At 38.5% G+C, this 18,451-nt stretch overlaps 1 protein-coding gene across 2 annotated transcripts in view; it reads left to right on the plus strand.

Annotated features, from left to right (window-relative positions):
* Nucleotides 1–605: 605 nt before the first annotated feature.
* LOC111397213 (transcription-associated protein 1-like) overlaps nucleotides 606–18,451 on the plus strand; it is a 52,950-nt gene continuing 35,104 nt past the window's right edge. The window contains exons 1-9 of one of the 2 annotated variants that reach the window (XM_023024003.1): nucleotides 606–936; nucleotides 1,035–1,804; nucleotides 2,656–2,781; nucleotides 2,860–2,945; nucleotides 5,135–5,243; nucleotides 15,802–15,897; nucleotides 15,982–16,044; nucleotides 16,160–16,219; nucleotides 18,369–18,437. In XM_023024003.1, the coding sequence (XP_022879771.1) occupies nucleotides 879–936; nucleotides 1,035–1,804; nucleotides 2,656–2,781; nucleotides 2,860–2,945; nucleotides 5,135–5,243; nucleotides 15,802–15,897; nucleotides 15,982–16,044; nucleotides 16,160–16,219; nucleotides 18,369–18,437 (1,437 nt within the window). In that variant the 5' untranslated portion in view covers nucleotides 606–878. The remainder of the gene's footprint in view (nucleotides 937–1,034; nucleotides 1,805–2,655; nucleotides 2,782–2,859; nucleotides 2,946–5,134; nucleotides 5,244–15,801; nucleotides 15,898–15,981; nucleotides 16,045–16,159; nucleotides 16,220–18,368; nucleotides 18,438–18,451) is intronic. The other variant, XM_023024002.1, reaches the window with a different exon arrangement.

Genomic DNA, 18,451 nt, shown 5'->3' on the forward strand with positions numbered 1-18,451 from the left:
CACCATTTGACTCTTTATTTCGTAACTTAAGATGACTAATTCATCATATTTATCTTAATGGTCTTCCAATTATAATTAATTTGTATTTATTTAAAGTTTCACTAACTCTAATTTTCAATGATGATAGGGTTAAAAATAATACTACTTGTATATAATAGAATTACATAATAATAATTTATGTGCTGATGATATGTCGAAAAGAAAGTTGATAATTTATTTATTTATTAAAAAAATTTTGACCTAATCATATTTCACAATATTATACATATATAAACTATTATGTACATATAGAGCAAATGAAAATTAGCACTTTTACATTTAAGTTCATTACACCTTACGTCTAGCTCAAAAAAAGTCAATAGAAAACACGCACTCTTACATAATTACATTACACCTCAAAAAATTTAGATCAATTTAAAAAAGTTTCAAAATCAATAATTAATTTTAATCACATATTTTATTAATTTCCTAACTTTTCAATAACATATTTCATCAATTTTTACTAAAATATATTAAAAATTTCATTTACTCCCGACGAAGTAAAGGAAGTTGGAAAAATGGACCGAGTATATATTCTCCACTTCATCCGGTCATTTATTTCATATATTTCTCGATGACAGTCAAAACCGCCTTCAGTTCGGTCCCTCATCAATTCTATGCCCTAACCTAGAAAGCTCTACAATTTGCAGAGTTTAATTCCATATTAAGAAATTCATGCGATTTCTTCATCTCCACCGCCATCTCTATGTACAGTCTCGTTTGTCGTCAATATAATTCTTCAGTTATTCAATATTTGAATTAAAACCCTTGTGCTTATATCCACTGCAAAAATACTGTGAACAAACCCTAGGTTCTTTTTTATCCTTCGATTTTTCATCATGAGCCCTGTTCAGAATTTTGAGGAGCATTCTCGCCACCTCATTGAACTCAACCTCGGTACGATTTCTGAGTTTCTTCCCCTTATCTCTGTGTGTGTTACATTCATGCGTATGTATGTGCTTTAATTGATTGTCCTTTTTTTGGGTTTTGTACAGATACTCAGACGAGGCTACGGATGGCTTTGGAAGTTCGGGATAGTCTGGAGATATGCCACACAGGGGAGTACTTAAATTTCTTAAGATGCTACTTTCGGGCATTTTCTGCCATTTTATATAACAATACGAAGCCACAGTTTGTTGATAATCCCGAGCACAAGCTTCGTAATATTGTCATTGAAATCCTCAACCGCCTTCCTCATAGCGAGGTCCTCAGGCCTTTCGTTCAGGAGCTTCTAAAAGTTGCAATGCACGTGCTCACAACGGACAATGAGGAAAATGGATTAATATGCATTAGGATTATCTTTGACTTGCTTAGAAATTTTAGGCCCACATTAGAGAATGAAGTTCAACCGTTTTTGGATTTTGTCTGCAAAATTTATCAGAATTTTGGGGCCACTGTCAGTTATTTTTTTGAGAGTGGGGCCGAGGTGGCGCCACCACCAGCCCCAGCGTCAACTTCGGGGTCTGTGGGCTCCTCATTCCTCAGTGATGAAGTGAAGTCAATGGAGGTTTCTCACGAAGTAGGTACCTTAAGTGGGTATGTTGGGGCTTCAGGGCAGCTTAATCCAAGTACGAGGTCGTTTAAGGTTGTTACGGAGAGTCCGTTAGTTGTTATGTTCCTCTTTCAGTTGTATAGCCGTCTTGTTCAGACCAATATTCCACATCTATTGCCATTGATGGTGGCAGCAATATCAGTCCAGGGTCCAGAAAAGGTTCCCCCCCATTTGAAGGCTCACTTTATTGAGCTGAAGGGTGCACAAGTCAAGGTATTGTAGATTTTTCTGATGTATTGCTTGGATTGGTATTTGATTCTTCTTTGAACTTTTAACTACTTAGAGATTACAATTATGGTATGCTGGCAGGAGCTCCCTGAGGAAAGCAGATTAGAGGGAATATTCAGAGAACTAATTTGCTGTTAATATATGTAGAAGGGAATCTAAATGAATGCTAATAATGTTTTCTTCCATTGTATGTACAAGTAGTTTCTAGTTTCTACAGGCTCGAAGTATCAATAGTTTTATCGTGTGCTAGAATACTATCATGCTGTTTCTATAGTGACACGGGACAATTTTTTTTTTTTTTTTTTTGTAGTGTATTATTGCTGACGTCTGCTTAACTGAATGGCTGTTTAGAATTCAAAACCTATAGGAATCAGCAATAGCTGCTTCTTGCAAAGAGGTTGCTTTGACAGCATATATTTGGGTTGTTCCGACTGAAATGAAAAAAAAAAAAAAAAAAAAACTTCTTTGTGATAAAGAAACTAATAAGTTGGTTTTTGGAATTTAAAGTTGAGATGAACCAAGAAGAACAAATACTTGTTTTTCCCTCTGCTTCATGCCCATAATCTCATACATATTGGTTTTTCGTTGTTTCGGTGCTTGAAGAAAGAGTTCACCCAATATCAACTTTGTTTTTCCTGCTTCACCTCCACACCCTAAGAGTTCACCCAATATCAACTTTGTTTTTTCTGCCTCTCCTTCACACCTTAAGAGTTCACCCAATATCAACTTTTTATTCTTCTTTCTTTTCCTTTTTTTTTTTTTTTGGGCCTCACCTCCACATCTTTTGTGCTCGAGGCATTCCTTGTTTAGTACTAATCGTTTGTGCACAATTGCAGACTGTGTCTTTCTTAACTTACTTGCTGAAGAGCTTTGCTGATTATATCAAGCAACATGAAGAAAGCATATGCAGAAGCATAGTGAATCTGCTTGTCACTTGCTCTGATTCGGTTTCTATTCGAAAGGTTATATCTTGCCTGACAGCTGCTCTTATTATTTATTGTTGGAGCACCTGGAAATTGATGAATAAATTTTTTGTCTAGGAATTATTGGTAGCTCTGAAACATGTTCTTGGCACAGATTTTAAGCGTGGTTTATTTCCTCTAATCGATACACTTCTGGATGAAAGGTACTTTTTTTAAAATAATTTTTCATTGAAGTGTTCTATTTATTATTATTATTATTATTATTATTATTATTATTATTATTATTATTTGGCTTTTCCTTATCACTGGTTGTCCTATTATTTAGTATCTATTTCTCTTGTCCAAGTCAATGTCATTATAAATCAATTCAAACCGGGATCATTTAGGATGCATTTTACAACTGTATCAAGAGGCTGCGGAAGCTTGGATACTGTTACTTAACTTTACATTTTATGAGCAATTTAACTAAATTTTTTTGGAAAATATGTGTGTGAGCAACTTTTGATTAAATGATTGTATTAGCTGATAATATGTTCCAAGCTGGAGCTGTCATATAATGTAACATTGTTTTAGAGAACTATCTATTGGTAGGATTAAAGGTTTTATTATATGCTTCACTTTACGGGTGCCTCAGTACCTTGGTTTTGTTGTTCTCCTTGCAAGAAAGAAGCATTGGAAAGTAGAGCAAGGTAAAATAGAAACAGCGTATAAGTGAGTGTAAGTTGTTCTCATGTGTCATTTCACGTAATAGATTTCGTACATGGATATGCAAGGTAGTCAAAGAAGGCAGACTATGTCAGTCTAAACCAAAGCATCTTATGTTTACCCTTCAAGTGTTGATTTTTAAGTCAACATCACAAGGTTTCCTCAAAATAATGAAGTGAAGAAATATACAGAACTTGGAAGTAAAGCTCCACTCTATTTGGTCCGTGAAGTGTAATGCTTATAACAAGAGGATAGATACTAGTGAGTACCACATCTGGTAGAGACCTTGGCCGGTTAAGTTGGCCAAACATTTAGCATAAGAAAGAGGCGGTGAAGCCGCCTATATATTTCTAATTTACAGATGCTAGAAACAAATCTAAGCACACAGATGAAGACTGTCTTAATAGACAAAGATGCCTCCTGGCATGAGCATGAGAAGAGCGGAAGATAGTAAATTTTAATTATGAAAAAGGACTCCATTGTTAACTTCTATATATGATGTCGGAGTGGACATCTCTGTGACAATGTGTTAAAGTATGTTTGAGATATACCTTGTGGCTTACCTCATTGCTGGATGCATATTTGCCTTGAGGCGAGCGGATGCCTTTTAAAAATTGATACACCCTTGGTATAAAGGTCAATATATGCATGGGATGCAAAGTTTTTGTATTTGCTTCTGAACAAGAACAAATTTCTAGAAATTTTATGTTATTTTGAAGCTTCTGGGTATTTTCGAATTATGTTGTCTTCAGTTGTGCCCCTACATAAATACCTCCTTCCTAGAATGATAATTGCAGTGTTTGTAATTGGTTGGATTTTAATTGCATTCACCATTAAATAATTGTTGTTTTATTGAACATATTGTATGCACAAATTTCAAAATCTTCAATCCAATCTTTTATTTCTTACACTTGCAAAAAAGAGAAGAAGAAGAAATGTTGAAACTTCATTATGTTATAAATCCATTAGAGCAAAAATATAATGTTGGTTCATTGAACTTCACGCTTAGACATCCCTCTTCCTAAATCACCACCAAGTGGGAGGGAGAGGTGGAACTGAAAATCATGATCCAAGATTCCTCCAGAGTTTTAAGAAATACTTTCAATGATATGCGCATTTGGTCAGTTAAAAACATTGATCTTGTTAAAGATAGTCTTGAATGCAAACTCTTCTAGGGCTTTTCTTCAAGAAAATGAAATAATGACAGCCCTTTATTTGAAAAGTTTGCGGGTTCAGATCACCTTCCAAATGCGCTTTGAGTGCTAAGTGGGTACAATTAGAACTACATTTGCACACATCACTATCATGTACTAGTTGGATTATGATATGGTATACTAGTTAAAAAAAAAAAAAAAAAAGAACTGGATTTATAAGTAACTGATTCTGTGGAATCTCGTGTTGTTGAGTTGGAGCTTTTTTTCTTGTTTGTTGTAGTTGGGTTTGAAATTGTGTGTATAACTGAAATTTGACTGGTGGATTTAACATTCCTCAACTTTGTTGACACATTTAGAAAAATCATACAGCTTCGGTTGCCATTTTCTTACTAGTTGCTAACCCTTGTTATGATGCAAGGCTGTTTAAGTTCCTAACTTTTGTTTATGGTGTGTTGTTGCCTACTGTGCATTCTGATCTAAAACATTTTATAGCTTGTGAGATTCACTTCAAATGAATAACTGAATTGCCTCAGGGTCCTAGTTGGAACTGGCCGGGCCTGCTTCGAGACATTGAGGCCTTTGGCTTATAGTCTTCTAGCAGAGATTGTTCATCATGTGCGGGGAGATCTTTCTTTGTCTCAGGTACACTCTTTGTTCTCAATGTTATATTTATATGACCCTTTTGCTGGTATTCTACTTGTGGAGAAAAAAATATTTCACTATATCTTTGTACTATAAGCTCACTTATATAAAAGAAAATAATGTTTCTAAGGCAAGTTTGATACATAACCTTCATGAGCCACCCAAAACATGGTTTTGGGAGGCTATTTTAACCCATATAGTGCCTTCTTAAATCTTCACATTTTGCTTTTCTCAGATACTTTGTCAAAACTTGGTGGTACCTCCATATGTAATTCTTCTAATTCACCATGAAAAATGGTATTCTTAATGTTGGATTGTTGCAAATACCTAAAAATTAGTTGCCAGTGATAAAATAACTTATCGGCGTTCATTTTTTTATGGTAGTAAAAGTTTCTTGATAATCCAAATCGAGAGTATAACCCTTGGCTTCCAACCTCGACTTATATATTTATAAAGACCTGTATGCTTTGTACATCATCGTAAAAAACTTACACCCTACCGGGGTTTTTCTTTAAGAAGATCCACTATTTTCCAAGTTTGATAGTTATTTAGTTGCCTTCACTTCCTCTTTCGTGGCATTTTTTCAGTTCTTAGTGCGAGGGATTTGAACATCATTCACTTGAGTGATGAAGCTTTTGTTTGCTGGATGATAGTTTTTTAAGAGATGTGAAATGGATATGGGATTTTGAGTGCATTTTCTGGTTCCTTTAATATGACCATTGGTAAGCATAGATTAGAGTTGTATGTGGATTCTTAGACCTGCATAGGTGTAGGAATAAGCACTTCTCCTCGAGTACACTTGAAGTGGCTGGGAAGTAGTTGGATCACCACTATTGAGAGGATCTGTTTATTGGGCAATTTCTTATGTGTTGATTGTGTTGAAGAAATGAAACATGATGTCACATGAACAGGTGTTTAGGAGGAAGAACTTGCCAAAAATCATTTTTGGGGTGTCCTTTGACATGTTCTTGAAGGATACAATTTTCAAATTAATGTACCTACAAACCGTTGAGAGAACCCTAAACCGAGCCTCTTCCCTAGGATGGAGGCTCCTCCCATTACATCCAAAATAACTCAGCAGCTGTCGACTTCTTTTGGCCAGAGTAGCTACGGCGGACCTTCGACTGGAAACCCCATCGGCCTCACGCCACAAAACCCTAGCTCCTCTTACCCGCAAGTGACAGATATACGGTATGAGAAGTCAATCAGGCAAAGAACATCTAGCTATTCTCCGACGACCTGTCAGCTGCACGCGCCTGCCTGGTCGGCTGTGCAGGCTATTTTGACGCCAGTGTGGGAGTGGCTTTGGCGACGCACCGATCTGGCCGCGCGTGGGCAGCACGCGCCACTGTTGACAAGGCAGCCGATCCATCCAGCTGCAATTAGAACATCCCAACACCCGATTTTATCATCTGATGCATCGTTTGCACAAGAACAAGGGAAACAGTATCATGCTAATGGTATGGTGTACAATTCTCGATTCGGAATTGAGGAAAGAAAGTTCATAGTGTCGGTCTACGAAACAAGCATTGTTAAGCTATTGGAATAGGGAGTGAAGATTTCAGATGCCATTTGCACGAGGAGGTTTGGAGCCGTTTGGATGTTGAATTTGGTGGAGAAGATGAGGGTGACAAAGAAGTCAAAGGACTTCATTATGAAGTTCATTGAGTCCTCTCGAGCATTTAGTGATGGCAATGGGTCGAGCCGAGCTCGTGGCTCCTAAAACAAGCTCATTGCTCAGGGGGGCTGAGACGCTCGGGAGCTCGTGATTTTAAAATTTTTTTTTTTGGATTTTTTTGCAATTAGAACATCCCAACACCCGATTTTATCATCTGATGCATCGTTTGCACAAGAACAAGGGAAACAGTATCATGCTAATGGTATGGTGTACAATTCTCGATTCGGAATTGAGGAAAGAGAGTTCGTAGTGTCGGTCTACGAAACAAGCATTGTTAAGCTATTGGAATAGGGAGTGAAGATTTCAGATGCCATTTGCACGGGGAGGTTTGGAGCCGTTTGGATGGTGAATTTGGTAGAGAAGATGAGGGTGACAAAGAAGTCAAAGGACTTCATTATGAAGTTCATTGAGTCCTCTCGAGCATTTAGTGATGGCAATGGGTCGAGCCGAGCTCGTGGCTCCTAAAACAAGCTCATTGCTCGGGGCCTGAGCCGCTCGGGAGCTCGTGATTTTTAAAAATTTTTTTTGGATTTTTTGACGTTTCTTCACATTTTTTGACGAGGCTTGTAAGTTTGTAAAAAATGGCTCGTGGGCTCAACGAGCTGAGCAGGCTCAGCTCGTGGGTTTGAGCATATGATGAGCCCGAGCTGCCCACGAGCCGAGCCGACGAGCTGCTTGGCCCGTTTGACATCCCTACGAGCATTCTTGGCACAACGCTATGCAAACAGTCGTGGTAGGTACCTGATGATAGCACAATGTGGGGAGAGATGTCGGAGGGGAATGGTGATGGTGTCGGAAGGGGCGAATGGAGAGGGTTGGGCCTCGATCTCGCGTGTGTTTCAGGTGGTCATCAAGTTTTTTGTTGTCTGTGATAAGGTCAAGCATCGAACAGTCGAAGAAGGGAGCAAACAAAAACTGACTTATGTCGGAGTTACGGCAAATGCACAAGCCTTACAAAATGTCGATCAGCGGGTACTGGTGCATAAGGGAAGGCAGTAAAGGAGAGGTGTAATCCATGCGAGCAAATCTCGAGACCGAATAAGGATGGACAAATAGAGGTGCATGAGTCCAAGGAAACAGCTGCAGAAGGCATAATTGATAGTCCATTGTATAGAGCTAAAATTAAGGCTCGCTTCTTGGCACAAGGAGAACTTATTGAATTAATTGCGTTAATGGATAGCGAGTTTGCAGTGGGCTTCAGGAAGATTTACTGTCATAAGTTTGGGAAGGACTTGGATGAGTGCTCAGCGAATGGTAAAGAGGTAAACTTGGATTCGAAGGAGCCGACATCGAATTGGACCGATAATAAAGAGTTGCTGGTCGAGCCAAGTGGCGAATCCCTGAAGTGGACTAGAGCGTTGGAGGTGGAACCTTGGGTTGAGGAAGCAGAGCTGAATAAGTTGACGTTGGAGTCGGCGGTACTGGATGCAACATAAGACAAGGTCTCCACGACCATGGATGCATTGAACACGAGGCCAATAGAGGGATTAGGGTAAGGAGCAAGAGACTGGAGTTATCTTAGTAGAAAGTCTAGCTACGGGAGTTGTGGAATAGCAAGGGGCGACAGGGTCAACAACTATGGGTGTGAACACTTAATGTAGGAAATATTCTAAGTCTGCGAAAGAGAGGAACATGGGGACTGATAAAGCTTTGGTGGTATGGTTTGATGGTGCTAAGAAGGAAGATATGGATAGTGATGTTGTACAGGTGGAGGAAGAGGAGGGACAATATCACGACCCCTTATTAGCCGAGGAGATAGTGGAAGTTAGTGCGCTTGACATTAGACCTCCGCCATCTAACCGGGTTTTTCAAAAAATTCTGGATTTCATTAAAATGGTGGGTGTGTCCAGTGATGGATATGAAACTAGGCTATTGCAATTATTTGAGGAATTGGAGGCTAGTAGATGATAGGGGATGGGTACACCAGGTGGGAAGACAACAAAAGGTGACCTTGAACTCAAGCAGCTCGAATTCTCGGTCAATTATGACGTTAAGGGTGGCGATTCAAGGGTAGGATTGATGGGGAGGGATGGCGGAGTGTTAAGATGATCTAAAAAATAATTAGCTTAAACATGAGGGGGCTCAATGAAGCTGGAAAAAGGTTAGGTATTCAAAATCTGTTAAGGGGTTGGAAGGCTGACCTTGTATGCTTTCAAGAAACAAAGCTGGAAGTCGTTTCAAGAGCTATTGGAGCAGTCTATGGGGGGACAATATGTTGGGTCATCGGGAGGGGGGGGCTTCTGGAGGTTTGTTAGTCATGTGGGATACTAGGGTTTTTAATATGGAGGAGGTGAGTGAAGGGCTATTTTCTCTATGTTTGTTTGTCATGTGGGATACTAGAGTTTTTAGTATGGAGGAGGTGAGTGAAGGGCTATTTTCTCTATTTCTTTTGTTTAAAAATATTGGGCATAGTTTCCGTTGGATCTTTATAGGAGTTTATGGGCCTAATGCTAATGAGAGTAGATGTGGATTGTGGGATGAGTTGGCTAGTATGATGTCTTGGTGGGACCTTCCAACGTGTATTGGGGGAGATTTCAATGTGGTTCGATTTCCTACTGAGATGTCTAGTGGTGGGAGATTAATAGGGGCAATGGAGGATTTCTCAAATTTTATCAGGGATAATACGTTGGTAGACATGCCTTTGATTGGAGGAGACTTTACTTGGTCATCTAATCGGGATCAACCTGTTTTATCTCGAATAGATCGATTTCTGATTAGCGGGGAGTGGGAGGCCAAATATTCAGAGGTCACTCAGAGGAGATTGGAGAGAGCGTATTCTGATTATTTCCCTATTTTGTTATCGGGGATTGTGAGGTAGAGTGGAAGAAGGCCTTTTAGATTTGAGAAGACGTGGCTTAAAGTAGATGGCTTTAGAGAGCGGGTACAAGACTGGTGGGTATATTATATATTCAGGAGGTTTTCCAGTTATGTGTTGGATCAAAAATTAAAAGCCCTGGACACTTCTACTCGGCCTCAATCGGTTTGGAAGATCCCCATTTTGGATGCAGCTTGACCCAACCAAAGAGATTGAGACCTCATGTAACGCTAAAGAAAGGTTCAAAGACTCAACTTTTGGCTTCTTTTCTCCACTCTCTCCCTCAATCTTCTCATTGTCAACTTCCCTATTAGACGAATTCCCTCTATTCTCATTCAACTGAAGAAAATCTCTCTACCCACAAATTATTACTTATTTCATTTTGATCCTCAGAAACCAATATCTCTTTTCCTTTATAACCACTCAATTTTTCGAAAGAATTCAGCAGAATTTTGCTTGAAAAATCTTTCTCAGAAACTCTCAAGTTTCGAATTTTCACTTAGGTAACTTAGCGTGAGCTCCTGAGAACCAGAATTCCCAATCTTAACAGCGTTTTCATCTAAACCACCCATCATTTTAATTTTATTATGTGAGTTTTCTGCAAGAAAATCAATGCCCTTTTCTTGAAACTCCATCTTATCATCTGGGCTCTCCTTATTTTATTCCGCAGATGACTCACTCTCTTTTTCATCATCACTTCCAGAATAGATTTAAAAATCTAAAGCACAGGGAACTGATTAAAAATTGGATAGGCAGGAGGAGGGTCGAGGATTGTATGGGGAGGAGAGGGAGAGACGTGGAGAGTCAAGGGGAGAGTTGGAGAGACCGGTGGAGATGGAGGAGATTGTCTGGCGCCAGAAATCTAGGGTTACATGGTTGAAAAAAGGGACAAACGCACCAAATTCTTCCATAGAGTCGCTAATTCTAATAGGCGCAACAACTCTATCACTTTGTTGGAGGTTGATGGGATTACTTACGAGGATTTGTAGGATATTGGGAATCAGATGGTGAGATTCTATCAAAATCTTTATCGAGAACAATTTGGCTGGAGACCAAAGATGGATGTATTAGACTTTCCTACTATCACGGAGGAGGATGCTAGTTGGTTAGAGAGATCATTTGCAGAAGATGAAATCAAGGATGTAGTTTTCAAAATGAATGATGATAAAGCACTAGGACCAAATGGCGTCTCGTTCGCATTTTACAAGGTTTGTTGGGAGGTGGTGGGACAGGATATTATAGATGTTCTAACTTATTTTTTTGAGTATGGCAGGTTTTGAAAAGTTCTAACGCTACATTTATTGTGCTGATTTCAAATAAATCGGGAGCAATTAACATTAAGGATTTTCGTCTTATTAGCTTAGTTAGTGGGGTGTACAAGATTATCGCAAAGATCTTGGCGAATAGATTGAAGGAGGTGCTGGGGAAATTGGTGACCAAGTGTTGAATGCTTTTGTGAAAAGAAGACAAATTTTGGATTCTGTGCTTATAGCGAATGAATGCTTTGACTCTAGATTGCGTTCGGGGATGCCAAGAATATTATGTAAACTTGATATTCAAAAGGCTTATGATCACGTGAATTGGGGGTTCCTTTTGCACATGCTCAGGCGATGTGGTTTTGGGGAAAAGTGGTGTAAGTGGATTTAATTCTGTATCTGTACTGTTTTATTCTCAATTTTGGTCAATGGTAACCCAGAAGGTTATTTTCGAAGCAGTAGAGATTTGAGGCAAGAGGATCCCTTGTCTCCGTTGCTGTTTGTGATTATCATGGAGGCAATTAGTAGGATGCTTGAGAAAGCTGTGGGAAAATGATTGATGAGGGGCTTTACAGTTGGACACTTATAGGTTTCCTATTTGCTATTTACATATGATACATTGATTCTTTGCAATGCAGATGATGAGCAATTCGGGAACTTGCGTCGACTACTATGCTTTGAGGTGTTGTCGGGATTGAAGATTAATTAGGGAAATCTGAGGCGGAGAGGTTGCTAATGTGGATGAGTTGGCCAATATATTGGGTTGTACGGTTTTGCAGTTTCTCAAGTCATACCTTGGACTCCCTTTAGGGGCACGGCTTAAAAGTAAACATATTTGGAATGAAATTATCGAAAGGGTAGAGAAGAAGTTAGCAGGGTGGAAGCGTATGTGCCTTTCGAAGAGAGGCCGCCTTACTCTCATTAAATCTACTTTGTCTAATCTCCCAACTTATTTCTTATTACTGTTTTCTATTCCTGTTATAGTGGCAAATAGATTAGAAAGGATTCAAAGGGAGTCTCTTTGGGCAGGGCTAGGGGAAGAGAGAATTTCATTTGGTTAATTGGCGTGTGGTTTGTTCTCCTGTAAAGATGGGGGGCTTTGGATTGAGGAGCCTTGTTCTATTTAATAAGGCTCTACTAGGCAAGTGGTTGTGGCAATTTGGAGTGGAGATGGAGAGTTTTTGGAGACAATTCATAAGAGCGTAGTATGGTGTGATGGATGGGGTTGGTGCTCGATCGAGGGTCATGAATCTTATGGGGTGAGTTTGTGGAAGTATATCCGACGAGGATGGAATGACTTTTGAGAGAATTTGACTTATGTGGTGGGGATTGGCAATCGTATCAGATTTTAGGATGATTGTTGGTGTGGAGATCATCCGCTAAAGGCACGGTTTCCTTCTTTGCATCGCATTACTTTGGAGCCTTCCGCTATGGTGAATGATATACTAGCCATACATAATGGAAGTTACAACTGGAATATTGCTTTTGAGAGGGGTTTACAGTATTGGGAATTGGATGATTATGCACTGTTTTTAACCTCCTTGCATGAGGCGCATATTTAGGTAGGAGAGAGTGATCGGAGCAGGTGGAAGTTGGCACGTGATGGTATTTTTTCAGTTCGCACTTATTTTAGATTCATATTGAAACCAGTGGAGAGTTCATTTCCCTAGAAGATGGTGTGGCAATGTAAATTGCTTCCACGAGTGGCTTTCTTATTATGGACGGTTGTGAGGGGGCATGCATTAATGGTGGATAATCTCCGAAGAAAAGGTTTTTATATTACCGAATGGTTTTATTTGTGCAAGAGAGATGGGGGGAAACGATTGACCATTTTTTCATCCATTGTGATGGTGTTCGGTGGTTGTGGAACGATATTCTAGCTTTCCAACATTTGGACTGGGTGTTGCCTAGGCCCATAGAAGACGTGTTGCGGGTATGGAGGAGAAAATTTCGAGATAAGGTTAGTAGGCCTGCGTGGAATTTTATTCCAGGATGCATTGTATGGTGTGTATGGAGAGAGGAATGACCGTTGTTTCGAAGACCAAACATGAAAAATAGAGCAAATTAGAACATTGTTTTATATGACTTTGTATACTTGGTTTAATGCTGAAGCCACTAATCACATTGAAGGGTTGCTAAATTTTATGTCTTTTTTCTTGTTTAAATTAATAATATACCTCCCATGTATTATCCATTGATTAATAAAATTACTTGATTACTTATTAAAAAAAAAAGAAGAAAAAAGGAAGAACTTGCTAAAAGATGTTGAAGGAACAAATCCTCATCATCTTCCATTGATGATTTGGCTCCCTGGACATAAAAAGATGAGATCCATATGTAAACTTCAGGGGAAGTTTGCAACAAAAAAAAAAAAAAATGATAATTAAGGAAAAAATTAGAGAAGATGCTCATAGGACTTTGAACCTTAAAAGTCTCCAAGGTATTCGATTTATCAAATAAGCTTGTGTCAGAACTTTACTTAATATGATTTAGGTATACTATTTTGAAATTTAGAAATATTATTTCTGAAACTAGGGGGCTCGGGTAACTTATGTAAATACTTTTTAAATGTTTAGCTACTCCGGGGATTGGTGTTTGGTCGATGATCGTGGTTCTTATGGATTGAGTTTGTGGAGGTAAATCTGACGAGGATGGAGTGACTTTTGGGATAGACTGAATTTTGTGGTGGAGAATGGTAATAATATCAGATTTTAAGATGATTGTTGGTGTGGAGATCAACTGCTAAAGTGGGGTTTTCTTGCATTGCATTGCTCTGGTGCCTTCTGTTATGGTGAATGAGGTATTAGCCATTCACAATGGGAGTAACAGTTGGCATATTACTTTTGGCAGGGGTTTAGAGGATTGGGAATTGGATGACCATGCACTGTTTTTGACCTCTTCGCATGATATGTAAATCCAAGTAGGAGAGGGTGATTGTAATAGGTGGAGGTTGGCAAGGGATGATATTTTTCAGTTCGCACTTATTTTAGATCCCTTTTGGGACCTGTGGAGAATTAATTCCTCTGGAAGATGGTTTGGCAATGTAAATTGCCTCCACGGATAGCATTTTGCCCGTTAACGGTTGTAAGGGGATAGGTGTCAACGGTGGATAATCTTTAGAGAAAAAGGCTTTAGGTAATGTAGTGGTGTTATATGTGTAAGAGGGATAGGGAGATGAATGACTACTTGCTCATTCATTGTGATGGTGTTTGTTGGCTATGGAACAGTATCTAGTTCCTCAACATATGATTTGGTGTTGCCTAGGCGTATAGGGGATGTGTTGCGGGCATGAAGCTGAAAACTTCTTTATAAGGATAGCAAGCTTGTATATGATCTTATTCCATGATGAATTGTATAGTGTGTGTGGAGGGAAAGGAACAACCGCTATTTTGAAGACCAAACACGGAAGACAGTAGAGCAGAGAACTGTTTTATTAATACTTTGGTTACTAGTCTTATGGAAAGGTTGCCTAATTTCACATTCTTCCTTGCTTAAAAGTGATTATACACTTAATGTGTATTCGCTTTTGATTAATAAAAATTATCTAATTACCTATAAAAAATGTTTGGCTACTCAATTTTGTTGTGGGGAATTCACACAAGATGATTTGAAGGATAATACCTTCGTTTTAGAAAGCGTGCGACAATTTTGATTGAAATAATTCCTTACATTGTCAATAAACGAGATGAACTACTTTGCTCTGAAAACATTGGAATTTTAGATGGTCCCCAATTATCATAATGAATCTAATAAAATGGAGTGGATTACCTTGTATTTCTCAAGAGAGGGAGGGAGAGCAAAATACAGTACTTTGGGTAGAAAGTTGCATTGTAATTTGAATCCGTGATGTTAGAAGTCAACATAATTTATGGACATGTAACATATTTGAATCCGTTCGATGCGCTACGCTCCCTCACTTCACTCTGCTCTGCTCTGCTCCGGCATAGATCTATTTGATCCAAGGAACCTATGTTCCACTTTATATGAGCTACATACACAACAAATTTTGACTCTTTTTTTGACATGCCCAAGTCAATGACACAAGACTGTTGTGGAGCATTTTTGCGGCGCAAAGAGGATGAGAAACATGATGCGTATTTGTGTGAGGCAATAAACATGATAATTGATTTTATGAAGGAGCTAGGAGATTTTTCAGAATCCTTATCTCCTCCTCGTTATATCCTCTACCCTAAAACTGTTGGAGCTTTGTTGGGTTTGTGATGACCATATTTTAATAATTGAAGCAGCAATATTTGTTTCCGATGCTTCAGATATGTTTGATCGGGGGTATGAAGTGTAGGAGGAATGCTATATTGGGCAATCAAGTCCTGTGAGTGATAGAAGTTTTTCAGCAATGCAGGCTGTAGAGTTTCAGAGTTTTTCCTCTGATACCATGTGGAGAAAAATGATTCCACTATTTTGAATGATGGGTACAAGCTAATTTACACAAAAATACAATATTATTTCTAAGGAAAGCTGACTATTCTGTTAATCTCTTCTATCCTCCTCAATCCCCTTCTAATCGGCCCCCTACATCAATTCTCACTAATCACTCGATCAATCCCTACAAATCAAGATTAGTCAAACAAATAATCTAAACTAGGAAAGTATCCTATTTTTTAAACTATTATTATATGTTAAATGTAGATTCTCTAACATGACTTGATATCTCTTTGTTGCATGGTGTTAAAATCTATTTCTTTTTACTTACAACGTGTCTTGCATGCGAAGTTCTATAAATTTCCTGTGAAATAGGTATCTATCCGACTCCAGTATTTCTCTTTGATTCTTTATGTTAATGTTGTGCAGTTATCTCGGATTATTTACCTTTTCTCTAGCAACATGCATGATGCCTCACTGTCGCTCAGCATTCACACTACCTGTGCTCGGTTAATGTTGAACCTGGTAGAGATACAAACTATTCTTTTTAGAACCTAAACTTATTTTATGCATTATGACTTGCAGTATTTATTTATTCTAATTACATAGGTGGAACCCATTTTTGAGAAGGGTACTGATCATTCTTCGATGGATGAAGCACGTATTTTGTTGGTAATATGTTACTCCTGGATGCCTTTTTTTTCAATTTCTTGAAGAGCTTCTCATGATTGGTTATATTGTGCTGGGTGGATTGTTGTTATGGGAAACTTATGCACCTTTTTTCTAGGGCCGAATTTTGGACGCATTTGTTGGAAAGTTTAACACCTTTAAGCGCACTATTCCTCAGGTACTTGAATTTTATAGCAAATTCTGTAATATGCTGACTTCATAGAGTTTGGGTATCATTGGCAGTTCTTTTTGTAGTGGGGACGTGCGAAGACTTCTATTGTTGTTTATGAATGCCTCATGATTCTTGACTTGTTACATTTTTATCCATTTTTGTTTTAGACTAGAGGTGTCAAAATGGGCTTGCCGGTGGCGTGTTCGAACTAGCACCGGCCGGATACTGTTACTGAACTGTCCATATGGGTCATCGGGCCGATTCATAACCAGCCCGTAAAAATTATATAAGCCTTTTGACCATCCGTTGACCCATAAATTTTATTTTATTTTATTTTATCTTATTTTTGAATATTAATGAAAGTCTGCCTTAAAAAAGGCAGAAATTCAATTTTTTTTTTTTATCTTTTTAAATAATAATGATTTTTTTCATTTTTTAAATATTAATGGGCCCAGTGGTTAACCATCAGGCCCAATCATGTTAATTAGCCTGGACCGAATTTCATATTTACTTACCGATGAACCTGCCTGCATGAATTACAGGCCATGTCAATCCCGCCCGTTTGACACTACGATTTTTTAGGCATTATTTGTTTTCTTCATTTCAAAAGAGGAAGAATTTCTACTCTTTCAACACTGAATAGGGAGTACAACACAGACCTTAGCAGCTTGCCTTGTTTTAGGTGGCAATACCAACGAGATACTCTTTTATTGAAGCTAGGATCATCAAAATGCAGAAATATTCTCCTCCAACTCTGTTGTCTATTCTGCGGTCAAAGTTTGCAACTAGGGAGCATTTCCAATATTTTATTTAAAGCAGTGGCACTGTCGCTTTTTCTTTATGGCTGATATGTAGAATCATCAGAGTAATCAAAGAGTGGAGAAATTTGGGTTGTGTAATCGCTGGTGTTTTGGTTCTTCTTCTTATAGTAATATTAATTAATATGTCATGATAGATAAGGAGCTGAAAACTAGTCTGCAGAGGTCTTCTTGAGATGTGCAATTCTTCTTGGACAGGAGAATATATTCTCTGTTCATCCAATTGTGGGCTTTTGGTAGGACCCAACAGACAAGTAACATGAATTTGGGTCGATGTTAGTGGTCTCATACATGGTGAGCATCATGCGTGGGTAGAACCAAGCAGTACACAGCAACAGTAATCCCTATTATCCCAATCCACCCCTTCACTCAGATAATGACCATTTATGTACTTATTTCCACAGTGATCCAGTGATTCCTTTTTTTCTTTGCGTTTATTCAAGATAGCATGGATACAGACCTATTACTACATTCGTGGATTAAACTTAAGTAAAAAAAGGAGCCTATTATGCGTGCCTTGTATGTATCTGTCTTGGTCATGCCCAAGTATGACATTGTACATGCATCCCATCTATATCTTCCTTATTTGTGAACTACATCATAGTGCTTAGGTACTCTTCGATGCAACAGGGATGAGAGGATTTGTTGTCATACATCGGTCCTAGCTGAAGATAGCAATTTTGCTTGCATAGCAGGCCTTTTTTTCCATAGGTAATTTCGCCAAGTGTATCATTTGATTTGGTTCCCCCGGAAGGGACTTGAAGTGAAAGGTGACCATCTTTTGCAATCGCTGTACCACCAAAACTTTGAACCTTGGATCATTTGTCTTACCTAGGCTGCTGGCATGTAATTCATCCTTTAAAATATACTCTTTCCTCTAATATAACCTCGTTCCTCATTCTGATTAAAAAGGTAGATTTATTTTAAGAAGATCATTTGATTTACCCTCTCTCTTTTTTTTTTTTTTTTAAGTCATTGAAGCTGTCCGATAGTGTTACTATCACAAGAGTTCAATTCTCTAAAATGTAATCAATTCAAATATACATATGTATGTTATTATCCTTCTCTCCTTTTCCAAAGCCAGAAATAGATAATGGCATCATATATTTGTTTTCTTGATTGAGAGAAAGCTAACTAGCTGCTTTTTTCCCCTGGTATCTGCTTCATTTGTTGCTGCTTCTCTGTTGCCTGTGGAATGCCCCTACTAGTTTAGTAAAGTAAAGAACTTGACTATAGAAGATTAATCTAGCATTAGGCTTCTCAAATCAGCTGTATGTTTCTTACTTAATATGAATTATGCTACTCTTTTGAGCTGTTTTGTTTCATTTGGGTGATAGCTACTGGAAGAGGGAGAGGAGGGAAGAAACCGATCTAGCTTGAAGTCAAAACTTGAAGTCCCAGTACAGGTAACTTTGATCTT

Source organism: Olea europaea, chromosome 7 (genome assembly GCF_002742605.1).
Source record: "Olea europaea var. sylvestris chromosome 7, O_europaea_v1, whole genome shotgun sequence".
Classification (NCBI taxonomy): domain Eukaryota; kingdom Viridiplantae; phylum Streptophyta; class Magnoliopsida; order Lamiales; family Oleaceae; genus Olea; species Olea europaea.